This window comes from Acinonyx jubatus, chromosome C2 (genome assembly GCF_027475565.1).
Source record: "Acinonyx jubatus isolate Ajub_Pintada_27869175 chromosome C2, VMU_Ajub_asm_v1.0, whole genome shotgun sequence".
Classification (NCBI taxonomy): Eukaryota; Metazoa; Chordata; class Mammalia; order Carnivora; family Felidae; genus Acinonyx; species Acinonyx jubatus.
This window is the reverse complement of record NC_069384.1, coordinates 134,575,230-134,597,262: the sequence shown is the minus strand read 5'-3', so window position 1 is coordinate 134,597,262 and position 22,033 is coordinate 134,575,230. Positions and strand designations below refer to the sequence as shown.

Genomic DNA, 22,033 nt, shown 5'->3' with positions numbered 1-22,033 from the left:
GCATGACTTAAAAGTTTCTAGGTTGATAATGATCTCTTCTGGTTTGGTGGCAAATGAGTGTCTGGTGTTGGCCGCCTTGAGTTTGAAATATCTACAAGTATCAGATGAAGAAGCCAGGGAGCCCATTGGTAATGTGAGACAGTTGGGGCCATGAGTAGCATAGAAGTGTCTAGGTAAGAACCTTGGGAAACACATTAATGTGGTGGTCAGAGAAAGAAATATGAATTGGGTGAGCTTTTGAGAAGGACTTTTACCTTATTTATTGTGCAGCTTCATGGCATATCACAATGCCTGGCTTATGGTGATCATTTGGTAAATCTACGATAAATGGAAGGAAGGCTGGATTAATAAATAGGAGAATGAACAGTTAGAGAAGAAAGAGGTGAGTCTGAGAGGGTGGTATTGAGTTATACAAAAAAAGCATCCTTAAGATATTCTGAGAATAAAAGACTCCACACACTGAGATTTGACAATACAATTCTGCTGAAGTGGTCATGGGGATTCTGCAGATTTTCTTCTGCAACTGCAGACTTTTTTGTTCCCCTTGGGTTTCAGGGTGTTCTTTTGTCTTTGACCCACTTTGCTTTCTGGTTCCATTATTGGATTTCCCCAGCCAAGCGCTTTCACTTGACCACACCTGCTTCTCCTTTCTGGATTGGTTCTACAGTCTATGGCTTCAGACCTGATCTCAGACACAGGCTACCAGCTTTCGGTTTCCAACAGAGGCAATTCTAAAACCTGTGCTTCCTCCTCCTCTCACATCCTCCTTTCTAAGTGTGATAGGACCGTAAAGAGAATTTCAAGGAGAAAGTGACTAGAAGTGTTAAAACACCTGTGATCGGGTAAATAGGATATACATTAATTAGTTTTGAATGTTAAGGAAATTAACAACATTGTTAGAATGGCATAACGGAAAGAGAATTCAGATTCCAATATACCGAAGAGTGAATGGGAAATTCAAATAGAAGAAAGTTATTGTGATTTTTTTTTTCCTTAGGAAGTGTGACAGTGAAGAGAGTAAAGATTACAGTTAGGAATCTATTTATTTAGTGAATCATTAGAGGAGTTTGAGATAACAGAAAAGAGATAATGGATGGAACCAGGTCCTAGATAAACAGGAGGGAGTGGAATTAGAATATAGGCAAGAGAAGAGATTAGCATGAATTAGAAATAGTATTTTTTAATATTAAAATATGCATTTTTACTGTAAAACAAAAATAATATCATAGAAAGTTTAGAAAATGAGAATGAAAACACTCAGAATCTTATCTCCCTAATACAATGCCTACTAGCACTCTGCTGCATTCACATTAATGTTTATTAGCAGCTTACCATATCAACATCACAGCTCATGGAGCTTTGCAGGTATTAACTCATTTGCTGTCACAACAACTCTATGAGACAGCTGCTATTATTTTTTAAAATTTATTTATTTATTTAAATTCAAGTTAGTTAAATACGGTGTAGTATTGGTTTCAGGAGTAGAACCTAGTGATTCATCACTTACGTATAACACCCAGTGCTCATCCCAACAAGTGCCCTCCTTAATGCCCATCACCCATTTAGCACATCCCCCACTGACCTCCCCTCCACCAACGCTCAGTTGCTTCTCTTTATTTAAGAGTCTCTTATGGTTTGCCTCCCCCCGTTTTTATCTTATTTTTCTTTCTCTTCCCCTATGTTCACCTGTTTTGTTTCTTAAATTCCACATATGAGGGAAATCATAGATATTTGTCTTTCTCTGACTGACTTATTTCATAGCATAATACACTCTAGTTCTATCCATGTTGCAAATGGCAAGACTTCATTCTCTTTGATTGCCGAGTACTGTTCCATATATACACCACATCTTATTTATCCATTTATCAGTTGATGGACATTTGAGCTCTTTCCATAATTTGGCTATTATTGAGAGTGCTGCTATAAACATTGGTGTGCATGTGCCCCGTCGAAGCAGCATTTTATATCCTTTGGATAAATACCCTGTAGTGGAATTGCTGGTTATAGAGTAGTTCTGTGTTTTTAAATGTTTGTTTATTCTTTTGAGAGAGAATGACAGAGTGAGAGCAAGGGGCAGAGAGAGAGGGAGACACAGAATCTGAAGCAGGCTCCAGGCTCTGCACTGTCAGCAAGAGCCCAACATAGGGCTTGGACTTGAAAACTGCGAGATCATGACCTTAGCTGAAGTCAGCCGCTTAACCAACTGAGCCGCCCAGGTGCCCCTAGAGTAGTTCTATGTCTAATTTTTGGAGGAACCTCCACACTATTTCCCAGAGTGGCTGCACCAGTTTGCATTCCCACCAACAGTGCAACAGTGTTCCCCTTTCTCCACATCCTTGCCAACATCTGTTGTTTCCTGAGTTAATTTTAGCCTTTCTGACAGATGTGAGGGGTATCTCATTGTGGTTTGGGTTTGTATTTCTCTGATAATGAGTGATGTTGAGCATCTTTTCCTGTGTCTCTTAGCCATCTGGATGTCTTCTTTGGAAAAAGGAACAGCTGCTATTATTAAATTCCGTTTTATAGATGAGAAACTGAGGCAAATCAGGGAATTTGGCCACAGTTATATTACTAGGAGGTGTTAGCCTCCGGATTTGAAGTCACAACTTCAGAGTCAAGAGTTTGTATCGTTGACTATACGACATTTCTTGTGACACTTTTCTCCAAATGCATTTTAATGTAGTTGTTACACTAAACATAGTTTTTCTTGATTTTTCACTAATTATCATTTAATAATATTTCAGTGTTATTACAGAGACCTTCAAAGATCTCTTATTGATAAAAAAATCAATATTGGGGCACCTGAGTGGCTCAGTCAGTTAAGCATCTGACTCTTGATTTTGGCTCATGATCTCGTAGTCATGAGATCGAGTGCCATATTGGGGTCTGTGCTGAATGTGGAACATGCCTGGGATTCTCTCTCTCCCTCTCTCTCTGCCCCTCCCTGCCCCCCTCCTTCAAAATAAATAAAATTAAAAAAATATATTTCTTTAAGCCAATATATGATTTTTTAGCTAATTCATTCTCTCTCTTGTTGGACATTAGATTTTTTTCCCCAGATTTTTCTGTTTTCTATGAAAGTAGTCTGTGAACATCTTTATATATCTTGGAATATTTCCTTAGGATAGAGTTATAGCAGAAGCCAACAAATGGATCTTTTTCTAGTTACTGTTGCCAAATCCCTTCCTAAAAGATTGTACCACTGAATTTTAAAAATTAATAATGGTTTGTAGGGCATTGTTTTAATTCACATTTATTGGTTATGTGATGAGATTGAAAATTGTTTCATATGTTTCTTTTCATTGTTTTTCTTTTTTTTTTTTTTTCTTATTAGAGAGCATGGAGGAGAGGGACAGAGGGAGAGAGAAAGAGAATTACAAGCAGTCTCCACACTCAGTGTGGAGCCTGATGTGGGGCTTGATCCCATGACTTTGGGATCGTGACCTGAGACAAAATCAAGAGTCAGAGGCTCAACCAACTAAGCCACCCAGCACTCCTGTTTCATTGTTTTTCTTATTCTTATATCTGGTTATCTTGGTGAGCTCCTATTATCTTAATTGCTTATCATTATGTAGGTTTGCCACTTGGGGTGCATCATGTTGAGCACAATCCAAGGAAATGTTGAAAGCAAAGAGCTTTTTATTGTTATAAGTAAGAAGACAGGGAGATAGCTTTCAAAGCACTGTCTCCCAGCGTTTTGGAGGAGGGGGCATGGAGCTTGCATATGCACTTTTGGTTCAACTGCTCATGCCTAGCATGTCAACATGCTAGTACATACATTGTATGTTCAAAAAAATGATGGAAAACTCTGCTCATAGGAGGAGAGCTTAGTATTCTAATAGGCTAAAGGTGACTTGAAGACACCTTGGGACCTCCTCTGTAGGTCCTTAATGCCTATTCAGCTTAAACTGGCTCAAGTAAGGGGTCACCAAGTGAAACACACCTGTCAAAGGGCTATTGGCTGAAACACCTAGTTGGGCATCTCCTTGGCTGGAACTGTTGGTTCTGTGAAGCAAAACACATTCCTTCCTTGCTTTTGTCCCTTCCCGTCCTCCATTCTGTGATAGTTTTCAGTCCCCTTATTTAAGCAACTTCCCATTGCATCCTAGCTAACAATTATTTCTTTTGGATTTTCTAGGTAGGCATATTGATACTTTGCCTTTCCTTCTTCAGTATGGATACCTGCTATCTTTATTTTCTGTTTCTCTGTATTGCTTATGATCAATAATACAATATTGAAAGTAAGGTCTCTTTTCAAAATTTAATGGGAAGAATTCCTGTGTTTCACTATCAAGTATTATTTTTGGTGGAGATTTCTGATATATGAAATTAAGGATATTTATATTCATTCCCAGTTTGCTCAAAATGTTTAAAAATCAGGAATAGAGTTTGAACCTTAAGAGCTTTCCTCCACATTTGTTGAAATACATATTTTCCAAATTGAAACCATTAATTTTCTAATAGCAAACCATCTTTAGATTTTGAGCTAAACCCTACCCGGTTGTCATATATTATAATTATAACATATTCCTGGATTTATGCTAGTATTTTACTAGCATATTTGCATCTATGATCCCATATAAGATCAGACACTAGTGTTTATTTTTGTGCCATTTTTCTCTGAGTTTGGTATGGGAGTAATGCTGGTATAAAAAGAATTCCTTCCACATTCCTATTCTTTATGCTTGCATCAGTTTATCCATTATGTGTATTACCTATTTCTTGGTAGGCTTGGTAGAATTCACATAGCTAAAAGAGGAAAGACAGGCGATCCCTCATCATTGTCACCAAGAAATATAATGGTAACGTATTTGATGCTCCTGAAGTCATCCAATCTTACAGGAGGAAGGAAGTGCATTTGGGTGAGTTAAAACCCAGTGTCAAGCATATGGCTGTGAGGTGAGTTCAGATGGAAATCCCTATTGTGAAGAGCCTGCTAAAATCAATCCTTGAGGACAATTGCTTTGCATCAGGTTACATTCAGGGAATTGGGGAGCTCATCTCAATCAGAGCCGTTTCCAGTTGGGGGAAGGGGAGTAAATACTTCTCAAGGTAAAGACACTCATCCTGTTGTCACATGAAGTTGCTGCCCAAAGTTGGTGTTGATCTTTATGTGAAGGTCTGCTCTGATGGATTTATGAGATTCCATTAGGCCTTCTAGTCCTTCTTGTAAAAGGCATTGGTATAGCAGCAAGGACCTGTCTTCAGGAAAGTTTGCAGGAAATGGTGGCCTACAAAGAGAGAGTTTTAGAGTGTCCCTCAAGAATTAAAAGGATTCTGGTAAAAAGAGGTCTTCTATATGTAGCCCATAAAAGGGCTGTTGGCTCTTAGAAAGCACTCTGTTAGAGATCAAAATCTCTGTAATGGTTATTTCTCCAAGACATCCTCAGACTGTCCCTTGATCACCACTAATATACTGACTATGGCAGAAACGCTGGGTTATTAGACAAAAAACTGAGTCTTACAAAGTACATAGTTGAGCCCTGATGTAGAAAGAGGAAGAAGGAAGTACAGGTTCAAATAAAGGTTAAAAAAATTATAGTGTCTCTAATGACTAGCGGCACCTGGGTGGCTCATTTGGTTGAGTGTCTGACTTTCCATTTCCACTCAGGTTATGATCCCAAGGTCATGGGATTGAGCCCTGTGTCAGCTCTGAGCATGGAGCCTGCTTAAGATTCTTTCCCTCCCCCTCTGCCCCCTTCCCCACTTGCACATGCTCTCTCTCTCTAAAAATATAAATAAATAAATAAATAAATAAATAAATAAATAAGTAAGTAAAAATAGTATCTACAATGATTAGACAGTATGTTAGGCATTGGTGCTACAAGGATGCCTACTTTCAAGGACTTTAGAGTCTATAGACCTGAGACCAATAGACAAATGATTTTATAATACAGTAAATGTCATGTAATGGGGATGCCTTATTATTTTTTTCATTCATAAGAGTAGCTGATAGCTATTTGGGGAAAAGATTCATTTTGTCAGAAATTTGCAAAGAACCAATCTCTGCAGAATTCTGAGAACTGAGTGGTTTCATTTGCATAATGGGTTCAGGGCCTTTTGGGCAGAAAGAAATTGATGTTATCACTCCTGTTTCTCTGAGATATTCAGAGTTAAGGATATCTATGGGTAAAACAGAGTGATCTTGACCAAGGCCCCGTGGGAGAGATGAGACTATTGTGGTAGCCCACACTGAGTTTGGAGGGGGGAAAGTGGCATATGATTATGGGTCAATGGGTCTTTAGCAGCTAGAAATGATGTGTTTTTTTTTGTTGTTTTTTTTGAAGCAGGGACCCAAGTTGGAAGGAAGAGTCTCTTTAACTCTTTATTATTATTTTTTTAAGTTTATTATTTATTTTGTGTGTGAGAGAGAATCCCAGTGCAGGGCTCGAGATCACAAACCATGAGCCAAAATCAAGAGTCAGATGTTTAACTGAGCCACCCAGGTGCCCCTAAAAATGGTCTTGTATCAACCTTCCTGAGTGGACTTGAATCTTGGGAACCAATCATAGACATGGTCATTGAAAGCTGTAATAGTGGGAACTGACTGAGGAGGTGGCCAAATGAAGCAGAACAGCTGTGATTAGGAACTGAGAAAGGGGTGGTTGAGTAAGGATGTGGTCAGTACAGTTGGGAGTTTGATTACATACAGAGGGCCTGAGAAGATGAGTGGATATGTTGAGGAAAATAGCCAAGTTTCTCACTGATAGAGAAAAAAGTTACCAATATGAAAAGGAAAAGGATAGAAGGAATCCTGCTTGGTTGGATTTTAATTGGTGGACACTCATGGTATATCTATATCTATGTCCATGTCTGAATCCATGTCTATGTATCTGCATGCATTTTATAAAACAGAGTATTATAAAATTGTTGTAGATGCTAGTATGGGGGTGTGTGTATACATACATAAATACATACATACATACATACATACATACATACTTTACCTCTATTCTCTAAGAGGATCTAGAAACAATGTTTATCTGGTAACAAATGAACATACCAGAAACCAGACCTTCATTTCTGAATATCATCTGTATTAAAAGGAATAAGGACTCTGGAAGAATGGCTGACTCTAGGGCTGGTGCAGTACAGTATGAACTTGGAACACTTTTGGGAGCCAAAAAGTAAGAAAATTCTCAAAGAATAATGCAGATGTGTCAAGGGGCACAGAAACAAGCTTGAAGGAGCTCTTAGTGAACCAAACTGTTGGGTTTGGGGCATTGAGTAAAATAGAAATCCATGAACTCAGACTTATGTAAACACATGAAAAATTGAACAGCCAGCAAGAAAAAGCTTCCTTGCAGTATAATGCCAATTAATAAATGTGGATGGAATGATGGAATTAGAAAGTCACCATTTGGCAATCATCATGATAGTAATGATTTAGGCAAAAATCATCAATGGATCTTAAACAGTAAGTGAAAGTTTGGTACGGAACTGGATATTTACGTAGAATGAATAATTATTAATTGCAAAGGAAAAATAACTTTATGGTAGAGAAATGTAGCAGATACCACCTTCATTCAGTGACTGAAGTTAACACTATTAGTAATCGGACAGATTGACAGTGTGTGCTCCCTGACAGAAGAACACAGCATTGTTTCTGTGACACCCCTGACAAAAATGTATAACTTTAATCATAAGAAAACACTAGTCAAACCTAAACCGAAGGATGACATTTTATAAAATAACTGGCCTGTTCTGCAAAAATGTCAAGGTCATGAAAGACAAGGAAATATTAGGAACCTGGGATAATCCCTGAGAAGCCCAGCCCTTGGGAGAAAGTGTAGTAACGTTTGGATCTGAAAATCAAAAGATCAGTTGTAAGTTGATATTCAGCACAGTTGGGCTTCTGGTTCCACTTCTTTATCCTATGCTAGCCTGACTCCCTACCTCTCTGCACCAGCTCCCACTCCCTTCCACCAAATCTATGGATTTATTTTCCCAAAGCAGATTTTAGAGTAAAAAATGCCAAGGCCAAGATAAGGTAGGGATGTAGCTCCATGCTGAAAATGGGTCATTAATAAATAAAAATATACTTTCTGTAATGCAGGTTCCCTGGCTTTCTCTCTCAGAGGATGAAATCAAAGATATTTCCCAGACATTAAAACAATGATTAGAAATATTCAGATACATCTTAAAAAATACTTTTTAAGTTTATTTATTTATTTTGAGAGAAACAGAGACAGTGTGAGTTGGGGAGGGGCAGATGGAGAGGGAGAGAGAATCCCAAGCAGGCTCCATGTTGCCAGCACAGAGCCTGATGCAGGGCTCAAAACCAGGAAACTGTGAGATCATGACCTGAGCCAAAATCAAGAATCATAGGCTTAACCAACTGAGCCACCCAGGCACCCCACAAATATTCAGATACATTTTGATGGGTTTTTAGAGTGGTCATGGGGATTCAGAGTTGACAGCCAAGAAAGAATTCTTGAGGAAGTCTTTGGTGCAAAAAGGTGATTTTATTAAAGGAAGGTGACAGGATGCATGGGCAGAAAGAGCTGCACTGGGGTTGTGCAGAGTGACTGGTTACATACTGTGGAGCTGGGGGAGGTAGATTCAAGAAGTTTCTTAAAGGGATTTCCATATGCTAAAGAAGACTCACAGATTACTGGAGGCCTAGCTATTTTCTGGTTAGAGTGTTTTTCCCTCTAGCAAAACACTATCATTAAGACAGTAGGAAAACAAAAAAACACAGTAGAGAGTTCCTGGAGATTAGGCTATTGATAAGATCCCCCTTTTCTTCTAATTGTACTAAGATATTTGTAAACTGTTGGAAACTTATTTCCTGCCCAACTGTGACCTCTATCAGTTAACTGTTGGTTTTCTTTCCCTTTCCTATGTCTTGGGCAACCAGGAGTGCCTGAGGAATATCACACATATCCCCCCTGGAGGGAAGGGGGTTGTGCTAACTTGTGCTTGGCCCTCAGCTTGCCTTATGGTCTCTCATCATATTTGATTTAATAGTAGGGCCAGAAAGAGAGAATAGATAAAATGAGGTAGAGAAAATTATCAAAAAATACAGCCACATTTCTTTGATTTTAGGATACAAATCAAGATTGCAAGGAGTTGGGGTGCCTGGGTGGCTCAGTCAAGTGTCCGACTCTTGATTTCGGCTCAGGTCATGGTTGGTGAGATGGAGACTCCAGTTGGGCTCTGAGCTCGGCTCAGAGTCTGCTTAAGATTCTCTCTCTCCCTCTGCCCCTCCTGTGCAAGCATTCTCTCAAAAATAAATAAATGTTTAAAAAAGTTTGCAAGTAGTTAATTGAGGGTCAAGCCAAATGAAGAAAAGAATACCCATACCATGGATCATTACTATGAAATCTCTGAAAACTAGGGATATAGAGATGATTCTAAATACATCCACAGAGGGAAAAAATCACATATAATGGAAAAATTCAGAACTACATTAGACATCTAATTAGCGAGATCACTTCTTTTTTTTTTTTTTAAGTAATCTCTTTGCCCACCAAGGGGGTTTAATGCCCCCAAGATCAAGAGTTGCATGCTCTACTGACTAAGCCCATTAGGTACCCTAGACAGCCTCTTTTTTTTTTTTTTTTTTTAATATTTTAAAGTTTATTTATTTTGAGAGCACAAGTGGGGGAGGGGCATAGAGAGGGAGAGAGAATCCCAAGCAGGCTCCATACTGTCAGCACAGAACCCAACTGTCAGCATAGAGTCGCAAGGCCAACTGTGGGGCTCAAACTCAAACTGTGAGATCATGACCTAAACTGAAGTTGGATGCTTAACCTGATTGAGCCATCCAGGTGCCCCACCTTAGATCACCTCTTAAAGGACATTGGTATAGTGCTTTCAGAATTGAGAGAGAAATTATTTGCTACCTTGTATTTTATACCTAGCCAAACCACTAATCAAATGTAAAGAGTAGCATAAAGATATTTTCAGGAACCTGTTAAAAAAAAAAATTCAACTGAGTAAATTTGAAGATCTAATGGACTTTTTTCTAACAGCTCATGAATCAGGCAGCATTCCCTTTAGTAAGTGGAAAAGAGCTATGAGGAGCTGTTCAAAATGTAACTCTTTTTAAGCAGAAGGGGCAGGGATAAGGAAGTCATTAATAAAAAGAAAGGATTACTTCAGGCAAGGTCACCTTTCTTTTGGTAAGGGTGGGGTCTACTAAGCAGATGACCTCACAAGGGTTGATCAGGAAATTCCAGACTGATTGATTTAAAATTCCACTCCTGGGAAAGGCTGAAACTGCAATTAGGTTATATATTAAGTCCTAGTTTGCTAACATGGGGCTTAGCACAAATGGCTCCATTTTAAGCCTGTTTGTTTTTTGTTTTTTGTTTTTAACATGCAAGGAATCAAAAGTTGATTTTTATTCTTTTTTAGGAAAATACTAAAGAATTTACTTCAGTGAAATGGGGATAGATGGGGTTTAGGGAATAGGCAAACCTAACTCTGAAGCATGGCAAAGGAAAAATTCCCAGGACAAGAGCTCTGCACCAGACTTAAGAGCAACCAGCTGAGATTAAAGCAAGAAGACAAAGTGCTATAGGAGAGCTTATTTAAAAAACAAACAAATACACCCTAGAAATTTGACAGTTTGGTTGGAGTACTTGGAAAAACTTAGAAATAGGCATATTAAAAAACACAAAAAGCAAAGGCAAAAGCAACGATTAGGAAAAAATAACATAACATAACATAACATGACAATATATAATATACTTACTTATTTCAGCCGTGAACAATAATCTAATTATCATAATGTAGACACCATTGACTTTATCAAATAGTGTGATGTAACCGTACTGAGAGGTATAAGAGCTCCAGCCTTCTCCATCATAAAAGGGTACCAGTAGATGATGTCTAAGACTAATCAGTATGTATCAGTATAACGGTTAGAAACATGCAGATAAATACCAGAAGTGGCTGAAAGTGTAGAAGACAGTTGGTAGGACTAGATGCAAGTGGGGTGGGGAAATGCTGTTTTTTATTACAACCCTTTGATTTTTGAACAGAGTACATGTATTATTTAGACAAAGTTAATTTTGAAAAAGAGAGAGAAAATAACATTCATTCTTCTAAGTCTTTTGAACCAGACCAGATGGCAATCTTGACACATCTGTATGGTGTACATACATGTTTGACTTGAACTTGGGGGTGCATAGGCTTGTCCCTCTGGATGATAGGTGCTAAAATAAGTGATAAATGATGAGTGATAAATCAGGTAGGGAATCCTTGCTATAGAAACTGCAAAGATGTAGATGAATATACCTTATAAAATAGATTATTTGGTTTCATTTTTATTCCCTGGGTTTGAGACTTTATCTTCCTCTCTCTCCTTTGAAAAATCTACTAGTATTTATTAAAGTGTTTATTCCAGGCTGGCCTTAATCATATTATGGGGAATAAGTTTGAAACCAAGAATTAAAAGGGCAGTACCTCTTCCTCTGAAACCAATCTGTGGTTGAGAGATAGTAGTTGGGAAGAAATCTTTAAGAGAAAGGAGGCAAGATTTATGTTATTAAAAACCCACTGTCTTACCTATATGGAGATTTTTTTCTTCGATTACCAACCTTGGAAATAGCCTTTTATTTTATAAATGAAGTCAGTGGTAGAAACACTTGAAGAAATGAAACTCCAAGTAGGGGTTCCTATATATGGCTTTTCACAGAAGGCTAATTTAGTGACACAAATAAAACCTCCGAGGTCAAATTAATGGTAGAGCACTAAATGATCCTTCCTTTTGAGATTTAAAATGTACCTTAGTATATTAAAGATGCAGCATTTCCCAAGTTTTTGCCAGCATAATTTTATTTTCATTTTTTTTAAAGTTTATTTATTTTCAGAGAGAGAGAGTGCAAGTGGAGGAGGGGCAGAGACAGAGAGGGAAGAGAGAGAGAATCCCCAGCAGGCTCTGCTCTGTTAGCCCAGAGTCCCATTCAGGCTTCAAACCCATGAAACTGTGAGATCATGATTTGAGCCGAAATCAAGAGTTGTCGGATGCTTAACCGACTAAGCCACCCAGGTGCCCCTGCCAACATAATTTAAAAAATACATACATTAACTATAGGTGTTCATGTGACTAAAGTTTGAGGAACAGGGCTAAGGAACCCTACCCATCCCTGGTGGTGCAAGAAGAGGTCCCTCCTAGGAGTTCACAGTCCTGGAGAGTGTGTTTTATGGTGTGTTGGGGGATAGGGTTATACTTAATGTTTGTTTATATTTCTTGGCTGGATCCTGACACCAAAGCTCCCTGAGTCAACAGAAAATCTTCAGGAAGATCATTGCTCTCTTCCTCAGGTTAGGAAGGTCATTAGGACCCCCCTAGGCTACTTTTAGAGTTCGGGAAGTAGACTCAAGGTGGCCATTAAAGCTGCTTCTAAATTCTGTCTTGGGCCTGCATATACTTGATTATTATTCTTAGTTTCTGGTGCTCTTGTTGCTGTTTGCCTTCTATTTGATGTTGTTTGTAGGCTTTTTGATAACCTTTTATTGCTTTCTTTTGCTTTATAAAGCAATATATAGTAGTAAAATATTAAGAAGAATAGTATAAAGAAGAAAGTAAGTCACTTATAATCTCACCACTCAAATAGAATCACAACTAGCAACTTTTTGTCTATGTGTTCTGCGTGTACTGCTGCGTATAGAGATGTGATTCTGTGTATTTTGGTTTTTTGTTTGTTTGTTTTCTTTTTGGTGCAGAAAAGGTGGTTTTATTAAAGCATGGGGATGGGACCTGTGGGCAGAAAGAGCTGCCTGTGTGTATCCGTATGATACAAATTTACATCTTTGTTTTAATTCACATTATGTCATGAACATTTTTATACTATTCAAAATTATTTATATCCATCATTTTAAATGATTATACAATAGTATATTATTTTTTTAAATGTTTTATTTATTTTTGAGAAAGAGAGAGAGAGAAAAAAAACACTCCAGCAGGGGAGGGGCAGACAGGCTGGAATCAGGCTCTGTGCTGACAGCAGACAGTCCATTGGGGGTCTTGAACTCTCAAACTGCAAGATCATGACCTGAGCCAAAGTCAGGTGCTTAACAGACTGAGCCACCCAGGTGCCCCACAATAGTATGTCATTTGAAGATACCATAATTTATTGAACCATTTGCCTGTTTTTACATATTTAGTGTGTTTACGTTTATATAATTTTTTTAAATGTTTATTTTTGAGAGTGAGAGACAGAGTGTGAGCAGGGGAGGGGTAGAGAGAGAAGGAGACACAGAACCTAAAACAGAACCTGAACCAGGCTCCAGGGTCCGAGCTTGTTTATGTCTATGTAAATAAAACACTATTGTCTCTTAGTGGACCACATGAAAAATGACACAATAAATTTTCACCAAACTTGGGGCCTATGTTTGGGATAGGCAAATTCAGGTGTAGGCTATGAAGGAAAGAATGTATTTTTGTTGTGGGGCTTGATGGAGAAACTTTAGGGGAGGAAAAATAATTTTCTCTCTACTCTTCTGAGTTCTTGGCTGAGACTCCCTGCCATAAAAAACAGATTAGCAAGAGAAAAACAAACAGAAGTTTTTAAAATATGTATACCTCATGCATACATGAGAGATACCCAGAAAAACTGAGTAACTCCCCAAGATAGCTCAAGCCACCTCCTTAAACACCATCTTAAGTTAAAAACAAAAGAAAGGTGTTGGGACAAAGGGAAGTCCAGTTGTGGGAGGTTGCCAAGAAAAGTAGAGTAAACAAGGGTTAGGTTTGTCATGCAGATTTAAGTCAGTGTTTCCCTGTTGATAAGAGTGGAGTCTTACAGCCATCCTTTTCTTCCTGGTACTGGGAGGGAGACACATTTACAAATGATTTCCTTTGTAAAACATAAATATCCCTTATGAAAGGGTCACTTCTATTCTTGTTTGCAGAGCTTCTTTCTCATCTGCTGTTTCTTAGAATGGTCAGCTCAGAATAATCTTTTTTTCTGCTACCTTTCATACCTCAAAGCGATGGACAGACATCCTTGAGAACAACTGAAGTAAAAAGAGAGATCCATGACTGAAGTGGGGTGGAGGAGACTTGTCAGACATATTATATGACACTAGATAGAAATCAGACATAATGGCTTCCATTTTTGTGTCCCCAGTCAAATGGCATGAGGACATCAACCTACTCATAGCTACTGATCTGCAATCAAATTGCTTTTCATGTAGGCAACTCTATGAGGAATCCCAAGGGCATTTCTGCCCACAAAATGTTTACAATGATGAAAACCTAGAATATCTACCGTCAAACACTTGGAAGGGAAGCCAGTATGAAGGACAGGTAGAATTCTGTATGAGGCCATGGGCTGATTGATCCATCCATCAATCCATCCTTGCTTCTATCTCTGTAACTGTCTATCACCCACATAATTAGCTGCGTGAGTATTCCCATATTCTTCAGCCTCATGAGGCTATCTTTCCATTGAATATTTAAAAGAATGGCTGGAGCGCCTATAACAGGTATAGCAGGAGAGACTTTATGTTCCTTGATATCTCTGAGGTTTCTTACAATTTTTTAGCTGAATTAAAAATCACTTGTATGTGTCCTCCCTTTTCTGTATGCTGCTTTAGCCCAATTTACAACACAGTCTCTTACCCTTTTTTCACACAATGATCTCACATAATGTATTTGTATGAATATAATTTACTTGGAATGACTGGGTGGCTCTGTCTGTTGAACGTCCTTTTCTTGATTTCGGCTCAGGTCATGATCTGAGAGTTGTGAGATGGAGCCCTGCTTAAGATTCTCTCTCTCTCTCTGCCCTTCTCCCCCCCTCATGCTCTATCTCTCAAATAAATAAATAAATAAATAAATGCATAAATAAATAAATAAGCATGTGTTAAAGACTTTTAAAAAATTGAATTTACTTAAGATTTGGCATTAAAGCTTCTCACTGGCCAATTTCTTGTATTGGTCCTCCTGGCCTCTCACTTGTTGAAGGCCTTTCCCACCTTCTCCTCAATATTGTCATTTCCTTTAATCCTTCCTTAGTCTAGCCCATCAATAGTTCATATTTTTTCACATTAATTTTTTTTAATTTTATTTTAGAGAATGAGCAGGGGAAGGACAGAGGGGGAGAGAGAGGGGGGGGGGGAGAGAGAGAGAGAGAGAGAGAGAGAATATCTCAAGCAGGCTCCATGCTCAGTATGGAGCTTGACATGGGGCTCAATCCCACCACTCTGGGGATCATGACCTGAGCCCAAATCAAGAGTTGGATATGCAACCGACTGAGACACCCAAGCGCTGCTCTCCTGTTTTTTAGCAAAGCAATTAAATTCTCTGTCTGCCCATGTCTGTGGGCTTCCTCTTTTATACCCAGAGATGTTGTCAAGATACTGTCTTAAATCTTGCTGGTTCTCCTCCTAAGAGGAATTCTGTACTCAACACTTAACATAATAAAAAGCTTTCACATACCCATCTATACCCATGTATCTATTTATATTTTTATCCAGCTATCCATTTATTTAATCTATCTATCCCCTTGCCAACATCTACACATTTATCCATCCACCCAACTCTCAATCTTTCTGCTTTTCTCCATCCTGATTCCTCCATGACCCTCCAAAGACCCAGAACACTCTTTATGGGAAGTTTCTTTCTCTAATTTTTTTTAAAAAGAAACTTATTCTTTGCACAAATAACTATCAGCTGCCTTGAAATGACAAAGGAGAAATAGATAAATAGTGTATTTCTGGGAATAAATAATTATAATCTTTGTCTTGGGCAAAGGAAGAACAGGTAAGAACCAAGTTAGAATTAAGTGAGCAAAACCAAGTGCATTGGGGCCATTCACTGAAGGAGCTTGGCCAGGAATGACATAGTTGCATATGCCAAAAGTTGGGTGTTGGTAGAAATACACTCAAATGCAAACATACCACACACATTCAGAAGTACCTAATACTTTTTCTTGAGCTTAGTTTGAATGCAGCTGTACTCTCATTGTACTGATTATATCATGCAACTGATAAACATTATTTCTAAAAGTTGAATCCCTCAGCATATTCACAGAGATCCCATAACTGGACGATCACTGACAATACTACCACTGTGTGTGTGTGTGTGTGTGTGTGTGTGTGTGTATGTATATATATGTATATATAAAACTATATGTGGGTATAATATATATAGTGGTATATTTAGAAATTAATATTTATTATGTTATATATCAGGATTACTGTAGATTTGCTATATTTCTTACTTTTTTTTCTTAATTGTGTTAAATAGTTGAAAGTAACTTTGTAGCATTAGAAGCATAGCCCAAATTTGAAATAAATGCCATTGTTTAAAATGCTCCACCTCTGCACTGACATGGCCAACTATTTATTTTCTTTTTCCCCTTAGGCAGGGAAAGTTATTCCTATTGGAGACAGAGTTGCAACCTGTTTGACTGAAAAACTTCCCAGGGTGAGCATTTTCAATATGGATTTTTGTGAGCATTAGACAACTCCCAACATTTCTTATGAAAGTTGTATAAACTTAATGTGGTCAATTTTGATTATTTACTGTATTTTGAGTCCTTTTATTGATTTTGTCCAAGGAAGTAAAAATTCAGGCTTAAAATTTCCAGCTCTACAAAAACTATTGAAAATACCGTTTATTTCTATAGAAAATAGTCATTTATGTTATGCTTTCTAACCTGAATACTTCCTGGTTGTTTTCTAATATAAATTTTAAAATATGATGTTTATTTCTATAAAACAAACACATGTTGGGAAGTTTCATTATTTGGGTCTATAGTTCCTCATGTACTTACTCTACTCATGCAATGAAGGGGGGGGTGTTCACTGATTGGTATAGATTAATCTTGCTAATATTTTCAAAACTACTTAGTTTCATTTTCTTGTCTCACTGTAGCTAATTACTCCACCTGAGGCAAAAAAATTTTTTAACTATAGATATCCATCTGCTGGAGCTGAAAGAGTATTTTATGGCAGAGCAAATGATCCCCAAATCGCACCTTATTTGACACATGGAATAAGATCTAAAACTTCAATACCGGTAACGTCTTTTCCTTTTTTCCCTGTATGTTATTAACTTCCCAAAGTGAAATTGCACAAATGAGGTATTAATGAAATCATCAGTTCCAGTTTCCTTCCCTCTCATACTCTTGAGTAGTGAAAAAATCCAAGCAGCAACAGCCAAGACACAAGATATTAATGGTCTGAGCCACAAACTACACATTCTCCCCTCAGATAATTAAGAGCCAAGTTGCTCTCCATTCTCTCCGAGTAGAGAGAAATGCTGTTGGGCTTTGTTAGAACACAGAGAGGATGAAGGCTGGGTGATACCACGTTGAGGCACTACATGGTGCTTGTGTATACTTTGCAGGGAGCAGGCTGAATGTTGACTGGGCAGTCCAGATTCAGAACACCTCATCTATATATCTGGAGAGAGCTTGTGGCAGCCTCGTGGCTCTTGCACTTGTCGTTCCCACACTTCTAGACTCTGAGTCAAGTAGCCACGGAGCTCTCTTCATAAACCTTAGAGCCTCCTTGAAGGTTCATGTGTAGGCATGGTTCAGCTTCATAGCTCCAATTCTGACAGTTCATTTGAAGATGAGCAAAGGCAAGGACAATGAAATGTTTTTCCATAATCATATTCTCTTCTTCCCAGTTATTGATTAGTTTCAGTTTTCAGATTTTTGCTTTTGGTTGTTGTTACATCTGTGCTTTATATGATTTCTTTAGGCAAAGGTATTGATAAATCCACAGCCCATTACAACATTTCAACAGAAAATTAAAGATAAAAAGGAATCAGTATATTTAAACAATCAAAGGGCACCATTAGGAAAATCTCATGATCAAACGCCAGGATTACCTAAAGGCCTGGATGTACTCCATACGACATTTGGGACAGCAGTCGTCAGAGGTAATAAAAAAAAAAATGGTGGGGAGCTGGATGATAAAATGAGTCTTCTAAAAAAAAAGAAAGAAAAAGAATTCTTAGAAAATGGAATTGAATATCTTGTTGACATGGCATTTGGTGGTGGTACAAATAAATGATGATTCAGAATGAAAGATGGGATCATAGCAAGAAAATTAGTCTCAGACCCAGAATCCTTAGAGTTTATGTGTACCAAGCAGTAAAATTTCAGGTTTTGGAGGCAGATTCAGTGAGAGCTGATATAAAAACAGGAGAGAGGTTCAAGAAAGTTAATATTGGAGCCAGCTATGAAGTCTGCAATCCCATCTCTATGGACATCCATTTGTGTGTTTTATTTCCACCGATGCTTCTGATGTGCTCATAACTCTTAACTTTTTATGAAACAGACCACAGAACAAGTAAGTTTGACCAGTGCTGTGTACCACACTCCATCCGTGCAGATCCACAGTGTCAACCGTGTATTAACCAAATGTAGGCAGTGTGTAGAGCAGAACTTCACTCTTCTTTGGAGAGGAGTGGAGCACATCTTTCAACAAACAATAAGTTAAAATGGAATTGGTCACAGGTCATTGTTTCTTGTGAAGCCCCAGCCTCCTGCCATGTTGTTGGGTGCTTTTCCTTACACCCATTTCACATTTATTCCCTCCTCTCCTTTTCAGGTCTCTTCTCCTCTTTCTCCAGGAATCTTACCACAGGAGACCTCAAATTACATTTTTCTTTATCCTGCAAAGAAGTTTGGTTCTCTTTGTTTTTCTGCACCCATTAAGGCTCTATCTCAGGAACCCTACCTTTGTTTTCACCCAAAGGGCCAACAGATTATTTTCCTTAACATAGTAACACCCACTCTGGAAATAAATTATGCCTCTCTCTTGGGATGAAAAATCTGCAAAATCTACACTTCATCATGTCAGATCTAAAGTTAAAATTAGGCAAAATTTGAGGCTTGAAAAAAATGTATTTTAGGATAGATGATCTTTTTCCTTTATACTAGTATTTAAAAATTGTATTTATGTAGGCATGGCATTACAACATTATAATTATTATATCATAACTGCTATCTAGGATTACACCATTCAATGTGAAAGTACTGTCAAGGTATACCACATTTAAATACATAATAGAATGTTCTAAAATGTGCATATGTCTATTCATAGCTGTAATAATTCATCTACGAGACAAAAAGTACTGCCTTACAGGATTATTCTGAGTTGACCCGCTTTCTGGTATTCTTCACTATTTGTGTATAGGCTGTGCCCTGTCTTTCTTGCTAAATCTTCATTTGTGTTCTCTCAGAGTGCCCATGTAGCCTATGCCATTGGCATACCTCATTTGTCATTTGTTCTAGTCAATTTAAATATGTTATAAATAGATGGAAATTACCTTAAGCCTGATTTCATCAATTCTTCCTTTAGAATTATCTGCTAGAGATGTAGTGAATCCACCAAAACCCTATGAAGAAGTATGTAAAGAAGGAAAAGAAGGACATGATCTGTATATTGTTTCTCACAATGATTATTATGTGGGTAAGTGCCCTCCAGTGTAAAATAGGCCTGAGCATATAGGATTCTCAGATTTGTGGAGAGGAATAAAGATTATGTGTATAAGGTTAAATGCCTGCATATAATAAGTGATCAGTAAATAATAACTTATTAATCATAAGGTCATAACCCCTGATAGCTAGGTACACATATACTTATGCATTTTGTATATTAAATGTAGAAATGTATGTATTATTAAAAGGAAAAAACATCTTAGAAAGGTTACATGGTAGTTTTAGGTTTAAAAAAATACTGTTCTTATTCAAAGGTCAGGATTATTCTAGGTACTAAGATTGGGTAATGGTCAAGTGCACAGTTTTTTGAATCAGATAGCACAGGTTCAAGTGCTGTCTTATCCATTTACTGTCTCTAAATCTTGGATATTTTAATTATGCTACCATCGTCTATTCTAATCTCTTAAATGGAGATGATAATATTGTGAGGATTAGGGGAGTGCCTGCAAAATGCTTAGCATAGTGCCTGGAACATAGAAGGGGCTCAATTACTACTCCTACTCCTACTCCGACTTCTACTCCCACTCCTATTCCCACTCCTACTCCTACTATTGTGATGTAATCTTGTCTGATGTAGCATATCACTAGAACTATTCTATAGCACAACTAAAAGGCATTAGATATTTAGAGTGCTGTGAAATACAGCTTAATTGTTGGCATGATGGTGCTAAGTGGAATCTTGATGAAATTAATAGAAGACAGAATCAGACTCCGATATATGTCCCGAGAAAGCTGATGGATTATATGTGATTGATTCATGAACTCAGTCTTCATTAGCTAGAAGCAAGGCTTGCTCTTTACTGCAGCGCAAGGCCCCTCTCTCCCTTGCTTTCTCTTATTTCTTTACTTTTTCTCCTCTACCACCCTCTCATACCATAGTCCCTCTCTGTGCTCTTCCTCCTAATTCTGTTGGTAGCTGGGCCTGTTTCCTATTCTCATTGCTCCACTGTCTGGAATCTGTCATTCTCTTCTTTCATGGCCAATCTCTGCTGATTCCCTACACTTTAACACATCCAGTCCTGAGATGATTTCTGCCTTCCCACTCTCACGCCACTGCTTCCCTCACTCGGTCGTGGGTACCCCTTCTACTTCCCTGGCTCTCTCCCTCCCTCCCTTTCTTCCTCTCCTCCCTCCAGTCCTCCCTCCTCTTATTCCTCCTTCCCTTTTCCCCTTTTTGTGAAAATACTGTATTCATTTTTTGAAAAAGCTGAGCATGTATTGCACAATAAAATCCAGCACTTTTAATTGTCATCAAACATATATACATATATGTATGTACAACATAATACAGACAACTTGTAACTATATACCTTATATATATTTAGCAATTAGAGGAAAATGAGCATAGATTTTTTTTTTTATATTTAGAAGAGCTCTAATGGACTATAAAATGACTGACATTACTTTCATTTGATGATTTAAAATTTTTTTTAATTTAATTTTTTTGAGGGGGGTGAGGTGGAGAGAGTGGGAGAAAGAGAGAGAGAGAGAGAGAAAGAGAGAGAGAATCTTAAGCAGGTTCCATACCCAGTGTGGAGCCCGAGGTGGAGCTTGATCTCAGGACCATGAGATCGTGACCTGAGTCGAAATTGAGAGTCAGACGCTTAACCAACCAAGCTACCTGGGTGCCCCCATGTGCTGTTTTTTATGGAAGTTTCATTGGCCTCTTGAAAAGGTGTAAAATCCAGGGTGCCTGGGTAATTCAGGATGGTTCGTGAGATTGAGCCCCATGTCGGGCTCTGTGCTGACAGCACAGAGCCTACTTGGGATTCTCTCTCTTCCTCTCTCTCTACCCCTTCCCTGATGGCAGATACACATATGCTCTCTCTCTCAAAATAAACATTAAAAAATAAAAAATATATAATAATTGTAGAGAATTTAAAAATCTCAAAAAATGGGGGGCACCTGGCTGGCTCAGTTGGTAGAACATGTGACACTTGATCTTGGGGTTTTAAGTTTGAGCCCCATACTGGGTATAGAGATTACTAAAAAAAAAATTAAATCTTTGGGGTGCCTGGCTGGCTTGATTGGAAAAACATGTGAATCTTGATCTCAGGGTCATGAGTTTGCACCCAACACTGGGGGGTACATATTGCATAAATAAATATTAAAACAAATACATACATACATACATACCTAAATATCTCAAAAAAATTGGAAGAGAAAGTAAATGTAACCTTGAAATCCCATTAGCCAGAGATAACTACAGTTTATATCTTGAACATCTTTTTAACCTGCATGCACTAAGCCATCTATCTTTAGTTAAACGGCGTAATATTCTCCATGCTTTTGGGGAACTTTAATGTATATACATTAAACATTTTTTACTTAAAATAATATGTCAAAAAAAAAAAATGGAGTGCCTGGGTGGCTCAGTCAGTTAAACCTCTGACTTGATTTCGGCTCAGGTCATAATCTTATGGTTTATGAGTTTGAGCCCTGAGTCACGGAGCCCCTTAGGATTCTCTGTCTCCCTCTCTCTCTCCCCTTCCCCCATTTGCACACATGCACCCTCTCTCTCTTTCTCTCTCAAAAATAAATAAATAAATATTTAAAAAATAATATGTGAAGGGCACCGTTCAATAACAATAAATATATAACATCTTTCAAATACA

The 22,033-nt window shown here is 38.0% G+C and overlaps 1 protein-coding gene across 2 annotated transcripts in view; it reads left to right on the top strand.

The window, feature by feature from the left end:
• The window catches only part of EFHB (EF-hand domain family member B), a 53,690-nt gene that overhangs the window by 6,924 nt on the left and 24,733 nt on the right, over positions 1-22,033 (top strand). The window contains exons 2-5 of one of the 2 annotated variants that reach the window (XM_015079204.3): positions 16,325-16,387; positions 16,838-16,981; positions 17,671-17,851; positions 19,279-19,389. In XM_015079204.3, the coding sequence (XP_014934690.1) occupies positions 16,325-16,387; positions 16,838-16,981; positions 17,671-17,851; positions 19,279-19,389 (499 nt within the window). The remainder of the gene's footprint in view (positions 1-16,324; positions 16,388-16,837; positions 16,982-17,670; positions 17,852-19,278; positions 19,390-22,033) is intronic. The other variant, XM_027061939.2, reaches the window with a different exon arrangement.